This window comes from Neltuma alba, unplaced genomic scaffold, assembly GCF_004799145.2.
Source record: "Neltuma alba isolate B1F8T4 unplaced genomic scaffold, ASM479914v2 tig00012565_pilon, whole genome shotgun sequence".
Classification (NCBI taxonomy): domain Eukaryota; kingdom Viridiplantae; phylum Streptophyta; class Magnoliopsida; order Fabales; family Fabaceae; genus Neltuma; species Neltuma alba.
The window spans coordinates 7,129-16,363 of NW_021637020.1; the positions used below are offsets into that span (position 1 = coordinate 7,129).

Genomic DNA, 9,235 nt, shown 5'->3' on the forward strand with positions numbered 1-9,235 from the left:
TTAAAAGCGTGTTATAAATAGAATTATAGGAGAAAAATAAATTATTTTTTCCATTGAACTAAACCACGGTATGCTAGTGCTAGTGCTAGTGCTTAACTGTTATTTTAATTTTAAAATATTGTATGCGTTTTGTGAAATAAATTCAATATTTACGTTCCCAGGATTAGACACATGTCCCTATAAATGAACAGGTGGGTGGTGAATCACGGTATTACCGGGCGGGTTGGCAAGTTTTTCCAAAAGTGAACTGGCATTTGAACACGTGGCAGAATGGGAGCGGCTAGATCTGATCTTCGGACTTTATCTCCCCGTGAAAAAGCGCGTCGGACTGAAACGTCCCTTACCCTTCGAACAGCCCAAACCCAAAATTCTTGGTTATTAATAAATAGCAATTAATTGAAGTTATAGTAAACATCATTAGTATTTTACTAATTAAGTACAATGAACAGGAGGACTGACCGGCAACCTGATGCGCCTGTTTCTTACCGGGGTCAGATATATAAACTACAGAAACACGAACCGCGTTCTGACCGGCGGTGCTTCTTGATATAAGCTGGGTGGTGTGTGTGCATATATATATATCAGCCCCGATGTTGCCTGCTTGTTTTGATAAACCCCAGCTGAGGCTGTACTTCACCGGAGGCGTCGTGCCTTGACCTTCGCCGGAGCTTGACGAAACAGTCGTTCGTTCAGCTCCGTTTTCATTCAGCCAAACCAGGGTAAGTAGCTTTTTCCACTTTTCATTCTCTGGGATCACGATATTCTCGAGTATCGTGCAGCTTTGATGGTGTTTCGGGCTGCGTTTTCCTCCGATCCGATTTTCATGGGAAGAGCAATGATTAGCTATGGGAGTGGGGTTCGTTTGTTTTTACTTGAAATAGTTTACTGATTCATTGTTTTTTAAATTTGCAGGTTGAAAGGAAGAAAGGCGAAGAGTTCTATATTTTTGGTTGAATTTTTTGGAGTGCCCCAAATTTTCCATGCGTGAGACCTCAAAGTCTTCTTTTGGATCTAGCTTTCCACTACCAGGACTCTAAATCTTCATGATTTCTTTCCTCCTTTTAACTGTTCCTCATGTTTTTTCGGCTTTGAAGTCTTAAAATTCACTACCTTTTCCGCACGATTTAACCCTGAAAGCTAAGAAATGGGAGTGAAAGTTGCCTCAGCCTGTTTGCAATGGTCACAGCCAGTTCTTCCTCATTCCCCATCCTCTTCTCAAACTCTAGCCTCTGCTATCTCATCTCCTTCCTCCAGACGGGGAAGTCGTGGCACCAATGGAGCAGGAGGTGCTCTAGTATGTCGGTTAGTAAGCAGATTGGGCCGGTCGAGCCTATTCGGTTCCCAATCAACGCGGCTTTATAGGTCTCCATCTCGTGATTACCCGCTCTCGGCAGCTAGAAAATTAAGATTCACCTGCGGTGCCAGCTTTGATTCTTGTTCGGACGACGAATTCTCCAAGAAGATTGAAGATCTAGCACTCAGATTTCAGCTTTCCGATGGGAATAATAGTGCCACAGATTCAGAATCAGATAGTATCGGTGAAGATCAGACACAAAGCCCAGTTTCCGAAGTAGAGAGCATTGAGCCTCCCTGGGTGGAAATCCAGAAAGATCCGCCGGATTGGAGCACTGGCGGCGGCGAAGAGATTATTCCGTCGATTATTGAAAGAAAAGCAAACAGCGTGGAGCTTCCGTTTTCTCTGAGAATCATAAAGAAGAAATTGCAGTGGAAAGAGGGCTTCAAAGAGGCGGGTGAATCTGCTTGTTGCTCTGTAAAGAAGGCTTTCTCTTCCATGGTGTTCATAATCCGTGAGCTCCATAGCTACACTCTGCAAATGAGGGAGATCCTATTCTACGAAGACCTCCAAGGGATCCTCGATCGAGTTCAAAAAGAAATGCACGCGTCGTTCGTTTGGCTATTTCAGCAAGTCTTCTCTCACACGCCCACTCTCATGGTCTACGTGATGATTCTTCTTGCAAATTTCACCGTCTATTCAATGGGGCACAACACCGCCATAGCCACGGCAGCTCCGCCGCCTGCATCCACGACGGAGATTGCCTCCGTCAGTGAAATTCAGCGGAATAAAAAGTTTGATTCATCTGCAGTCAAGACATTTTCGGTCTCCTCATCAAGCGGGAAAACAACCTCCATTGGGGGTAACAATGGCGGCGGCGGGAAAGTCCGGCCAATAGCCAGCGGCACAGATGGAGGTGATGGGGGGTTTGACAGGTCAGATCACTACCACCGTACGGTCCTCCCCGACGGCGGCGCTTCTTCTCAATTTTCCACCGTGGGAACAACTGGGGAAACAGAATCGGTGACGGTGGGAGAGACTAGAGCGGATGAAAATGAAGAAGAGGCGCGTCTGTGGGAATCCATTGTGGACGAAGCGAGGACAATGGAAGCAAATTCAAGAGCCGAAGCACTAGACCAGGAGACTGTGGATGGGTTCGTTTCGCCTGTATCGGCGAGAATCGAATCCGACGATTATGCGGAGTACCTCAGGACAGAGGTACTGTACCAGACGGCGTTGTTCCAAGAACCCAGTAACCCTCTTCTCCTAGCGAACTACGCTCAGTTCCTCTACCTGGTTGCCCATGATTATGACAGGTTCGTCATATCTCGTCCATTTTCTTACACTTGCATTAGATTTTCTCAGAACTGTTATCATTATTTCGAGTTATATCATACAAAAGGTAGAAGTCAGGCGCTTCACGTAGACTTGGGAATTAATGAACACCTTGAAATTATTCCTTTAAGATAAAAATCTCGCTTCAGTCAGGATCGGGCCAGACGAGAAGATCAATTTGTGCATTAAAACTTCGACAAGGAAATTTGTGGTGTATTTTCTGTTCACCACTGATTCATGAACATGATCTATCATCTTCCTCGCGTGAGACCCACGTGCATGAGAAGAAAGATCTTCAAACTAATCTCGTTAGCGTCGACCATACGATGTGTCAAGAGGCAGATAGAAAAATTGACGGGGAAAAGGCTTGATTTTTATTGCTCTTGACAGTGAAGTTGCTTGCATTTGCATGTGAATGAAACTACTAGTGGCTTGCTTGTTTGACCGTGATGGTATCATATGAATAATAATATTAATGTTGGGTGTGTACTTTGAACAGAGCTGAAGAGTACTTCAAGAGAGCGATAGGAGTGGAAGGTGCTGACGCGGAAGCCTACAATAAATACGCAACGTTCCTGTGGAAGGCCAAGAACGACTTGTGGGCTGCAGAAGAAGCCTATTTGGAAGCCATTTCTGCAGAACCCACAAACTCATATTATGCCGCTAATTACGCTCACTTCCTCTGGAACACTGGGGCCGAAGACACCTGTTTCCCCCTTGCTTCCCCAGACACCTCCCAAGAACTTTAATTGATCTTTGGATCACTTACTAAGGGAACGAAAAAAAAAAAAAAAAAAGAGAAAAACATTTTTTTGGTAGTCTGTTTTTTTTTTCCTCTTAAAATTGGAGCATGGAGTCGAAAAATAAGATGTCTTGAGGTATAGGGAGGTGACGACAGAGTAAACGACGGTGCGTTTAACTGTGGCTATGCTAGTATTTTATTGTCGTTGCGTTTACATTGGAGATCTGTGGAGTGGAAAGGGGCCAATGATTGAAGATCGAGAAGATATGGTGTGAGGATGGGTGGCGGGGATGACTTGCTTTTGCACATATTATGGCCTTTATTTTTCTCTTTCAGGTTTTTCGTTGACATAATCACACGGCAAATTGTAATTAAATCTTTTTTTTTCCTTTGTTGATAATATAAATGCCGTTTTTGGGACTTGCTTATGCTTTGATTTGAGCACGATGATAAGACGGGATGAGACCCTTCACGATAATGTTGGGGATAACACGGGCTTCATGTAATCATGTTTCACGTGCCATACTGTTCGACATTTGTTTTTAAATTATCAGATTAAAGAATATTACTGTTATCAATTATCAATTCAATTAATTAAAAAATATTTGTTGGCTATAAAATTAAATAAAAAGTAAATTATAATTTTATGAAAAAATGAGAGTGGTTGAACTGAAAAGACGATCAAGAAAAGTATCCAGGTCGACAGGGACTGGATGGGTATAAACATTTTATTATGCTGGAAAAAAAAGATATTAATATTTTGATATATTGGACGTCATTAATAAAGTAAATAACCAGGCTGGCATGCAGATATTTTCCCCCCACTTATTGATGAGAGGGAAGTAAGGTCCATATTGCTGGCTGAAACACTCCTAAAATACGGCTGAGCTAGCCGCAGACAGATGTTGGGGGGGGGGGGGGGGGGTGTGCCAGTAATGATACACTCCGTTTTTGTTCAAAGAATTAATAATAGTAATAATAATGCTAATAAAAGACATATAAAAGAAAAGCATGTGAAGAATGAAAGGAAAAGAATATATATGCGTGCGTAGGTCGCACTAATTCTGGAGGTTTGGGAAAGAATAATCTCTCCTTCTTTTATAAGTTTGTCTCCCATGTTCATTTTCCTTCTCTCCAAAGAAATTCATTTCTGCTTACACACACTCACGCACCCATGTATATTTGATTCAGTCCATTACTTGTGCATGACATTAGATGACAGGTTATTTACGTTGTAGATATTCAATTGCACAAAATGCTGTTAATAAATTAAAAGAAACAAAAGTGTAAATGCAGTTTCTATGGCAGTTTAAAAAAAAATGTCGTTGCGTTTAGTGATGTTAATCTATATGTAAGTTCCAGTAAAAAAGAATTTGTGATTGTGGATAGTATTTTTATGACTATTTTTAATCTAAATATACATTTTTTGGCCGGCCGGTAAGTGACTGACGTCCAATTAAACTTAAAGTGATGTTATTGAGGTTATTTGGGAGGGTTTAAAAAATTTCCTATAAACACATTTCACATAAATCGAGATAAAAATTTTCTTATATATTTGTCTTGTATTATATAAATCACTATTAAAAAACTATTTATAAGTTATTTTAAATGGATTTATTATCATTATCAAAAAGTTAAGCGGTCAATTTCTTTTTTTGCGCAAGTACAGTGGAAGATGAATCCAAGCAGACAATGAGGGCACATTCACGTGAAGAGTACAGTATTAGGATTACCATCCCTCCCAATCCCATTGGCCGTGACCAAACCACGCCCACCCTGCTTTTACTGCTCCTGCACAAATAATGGTGACCAAGCAAATGGCTTTTGATTATCAATTATGCCATAATTATCATAAAGAAATTTGAAAAGGTGTTAAAAAAAGGCTAATAATCCCTTTTGATGATTTGATTAGCATTATTCGCAGACATTTCGAGGATGACAAAAATGGAAGGAAAGAATATGCGCCGGCGTTTCTAATTTTGGAGGTTTAACGACGAATAATCTCTCTCTCTCTCTCTCTCTCTGTGTTTCTTTCTTTGTTTTTTCTTAAACCCAAGGGAATTCGCTTCGTTTCTTTTGTTTTTTGGTGACACAGAGGAATTCATTTCTGCACATATTCTTTCCTTCTTTTTAATTATTTCCGTTACTTATGTGTTACATTTGAAGACAGATTTTCACGTTTTAAATACACAGATACACGTAATATTGTTAATAAAATAAATAAACAAACAAAAAGAGAGGGCGTGCAAATGCAAATGTACGTACTTTCGGTGGCAAAAATATGCACCTACTTTTATTTAGTGTAAGGTACAGTGTTCATTTTTATATGATTAATATCTATAATCAAAAGAAGCGCTAAATGACGTTTTTATTCCTCAATTATTATTTCTTGACAGCTAAAATTGAATGAATTTCGCCCCCAACTTGTTGCGGCCATGTTGCTCTTTGATTAACGATCGTTGATGTTAACTTCATATTGACTTTATTAGTGCATGGATTATGACTGTGCAGCTGTATAAATAATACTACCTCCGGTTCTAATTATAAGATCCAGTTGACTTATTTGAGGAGATTAAGGAAGTAAGTTAAGTTAGTTATTTGTAATAAATAAGTGTTGTCATTTCTAAAATATCCTTGCTAATTAAGTGTATTAGCTAGAACTATCATTATTAAAAGGACTATCTTGGAAAAAATGCATAAATATGAGAGACAAAATGGATTGGGGTCTTATAATTAGAACCAAACAAAAAGTCAAAAGGGGTCTTATATTAAGGACCGGAGGTAGTATTTAATTGACTTTTTAACGTTGTTTGATACCCTATACTTAGTTGATATATATACGTAGTACTCCTCCGGTCCTAATTATAAGACCCAATTGACTTATTTGAGGAGATTAAGGAAGTAAGTTAAGTTGGTTATTTATAATAAATAAGTGTTGTCATTCCTAAAATATCCTTACTAATTAAGTATATTGGCTAAAACTATCATTATTAGAAGGATTATCTTGGAAAAAAAATGCATAAATATAAGAGACAAATGAATTGGGTCTTATAATTAGGACCAAATAAAAAGTCAAATTGGGTCTTATAATAAGGACCGGAGGAGTATTACTTAAATTCGTAACAAAATAAAAAAATATTTACAGTATTTTATATTTAAACAAAGCTATATAACAAGACTATGGCAAGTCCCTATATATTTTTCGTGACTGGATCCTTCAACGAAACATGGGACCCAAGGAACAGCATATTCGAACGGAAGAGAAGAAGTTGGGGAGATTATGGAGGAATTTACAGGGGAAATTAGGCGCGTCTCCAACAGTGCATGAATTTAAATGTGTGGAGTATTATTCATTTGAAGTGTTTTATATGGGGCCCACGCATAGGTTAGATTAAGATGGATGACAGAAAGCGTACAGATCAAATCAAACACATGTTTTGTGGAAAATGAAGCCACCGAGAAAACGACGCCGTTTTCACGTGACGACCACAGTAGCAGGATGGTCTGCATCATGGACAATGACAATGGTTTGAGTTTAAAATTTTTAATTAATAATTTTTAAATCAAAATTTATTCTTTAAAAAACCTTACATTTAAGAGTTTACATTTATTTTTAATTATGTACCTGTTAAAAGAAAAATATTTTTTGAAAAAAATTTCAAATATTGAATCTTGACTGTCCATGTTAAATTTAAATGGTTGAGATTTGATAAGCATCATAATACTCATTATTGTAATTAGAGGTGGTAAAACGCGCCAGCCCACCATAGGCTTGAGACCATGCAGGCCGATCCTAAAAAGACTGTCTCCTGATGGGCTCACATTTTGCTAGTTCGTCCGGCCAACCTCTATCTTCTTTTTATTTTTTATTTTTTTACACATATATTTAAATTTTTTAAATTAAATTATAAATTTTTATAGAACAAATTCTTCTTATTCTTATATTTTCATATAATTATATAATTAAATTAATCTCAAAAGTTGAAATATAAACATATAATTCATTGTTAATAATTATTTTATTAGTATAAAATAGTAAAACTATAAAGAAAAAGAGAAATCAAATTTAAAATCAAAGTCTCTAACAAAATACAAAGTTATATGTAAATTAAGTGAAAATAATAAGACTTTTTCTTATTAAAATAAAAATAAAATTATTTTAAAAAAACGGGTTGGCAGACTAGCTCGTGGCAAGCTATAGGTTGGCGGGCTGAAAAGGACCATATCAAAATGGTCCATATTTTTTTCAACCCAACCCATCATCTTATAATAGATTGATGGGTTGAGCCCGTTGAGCCCGTGACCGGTCTAATTGTAATGAATACTGGTTCCGTACTGTATCAACATCGTTATCCCAAGCCTTTCATTTTCTTTTGCCCAGTTTGGATTCCATTATTTCAATTATAATTAATTAATTATAAAACTAAACACCCCTGTGCACACCAAAATCATGGTTATATCATTAGTTAAGTAAAATCAATCATATGAACATCTGGTAAAAATGGCTTATGGATAATTTTCGTAGTTGATCTGAACTTGTATGAAGTGTTTGGTAAAAATAGAATCAAGTGAATAAACATGTATGGAAATTAAGGGAAAAAGGCTATGAAAATCATTCATTCACTTTGGATATGGGAATCTAACTACACATCAAAATCATCACTTTGGAATTGGAAAACGATGGAGAACAACGCCATCGTTGAGATAAATGCTGTTAGGCCCATAAGTGAGAGAACGAAGCCCACCTTGCCTAGAAACTCGTGGGCCTAGCTTGCGGATATTACCTGGCCCACAGGAAAAATAAACAGAACAAGGCACAGTTTTCCATCATTCAATTCAAATCATACAACCAACAAGTGTTGGTTCAAGTAGAAGGGACTTGGACCCTTTAAACATCATATCTTGGGTTTGATCATTAGGTGTGTATGAAAAAAATACTGTTAGGAGTGGTTCCCGCTACGGCGTCTGATAGTATTCCAAGAGATTAGTTACTTACCGTTCAGATGGGAGGATACTCTGGGCAACAAAAAAAAAATCAAATCATACAGAAATTAAAATTTTAATAAGAAGACGTAGAAGCAACCTAAATCAAAAAATAAATTACATGTAAAATAAAATTATTTACATAATACAGTAAAGATCTCCACCTATGTACGTCCGGGAATGCTTGATAAAATATTGAAAACTCACTTCCTTTTTTTTTCTTTTGGGTACCCGATCTTTAATGTACTTAATTATATAATAATGTCCTGCAAATGGAAATTAACTCAAATTTATGACATTGTCATTAATTATTCTCTAATTGTGGCTAACCAAATTAAAATTAAAATTCTCATTCTTTATTAATTCAATAAATATAACACGATACAAAAAACTTGGCTAATAGTCCCTTCTAGCATTATTTTTCAAGATGAGAGTTTTATTTATTTTTTATTCGAGAAAATTTCATCAATTCACGCAGTAATCATATATAAAACAAAAGAAACGGCCGTTTAATATAATTCAACTCTCTCTCTCTCTCTCTCTCTCTCTCTCTCTCTCTCTCTCTCTCTCTCTCTCTCTCTCTCTCTGTGCCATATGTTTTAGATAGATAATAAATATGTATTACATGTGACAAATATGATTATTTGTAAATAACAGTAATAATGAGTTGATAACGAAAGCCCTAATTCCTCCCCACTCCTAAATTTTGGTCCGAGAGAGGAAGTTCAGGAGTTACAGACCATCACTGAATCCCAACCGTTAGATAAAGCCCAAAATGAACGGCCATTGTTGATCCACATTTGGCTTATTACACGGCTTGAAACAGTCATCACGGTGACAAAACCAAGTCCTTAATTCTGCTTTCCTTTGGAGCGGCTTCC

At 37.3% G+C, this 9,235-nt stretch overlaps 1 protein-coding gene across 1 annotated transcript; it reads left to right on the forward strand.

Moving 5' to 3' along the window:
- Positions 1–548: 548 nt before the first annotated feature.
- Positions 549–3,756, forward strand: LOC114728690 (uncharacterized). The gene is made up of 3 exons (XM_028915626.1): positions 549–719; positions 913–2,610; positions 3,129–3,756. Exons 2-3 carry the CDS (start codon positions 1,145–1,147, stop codon positions 3,376–3,378), a joined length of 1,716 nt encoding a protein of 571 aa, XP_028771459.1. The 5' UTR covers positions 549–719; positions 913–1,144; the 3' UTR covers positions 3,379–3,756.
- The last annotated feature ends 5,479 nt before the right edge of the window (positions 3,757–9,235 follow it).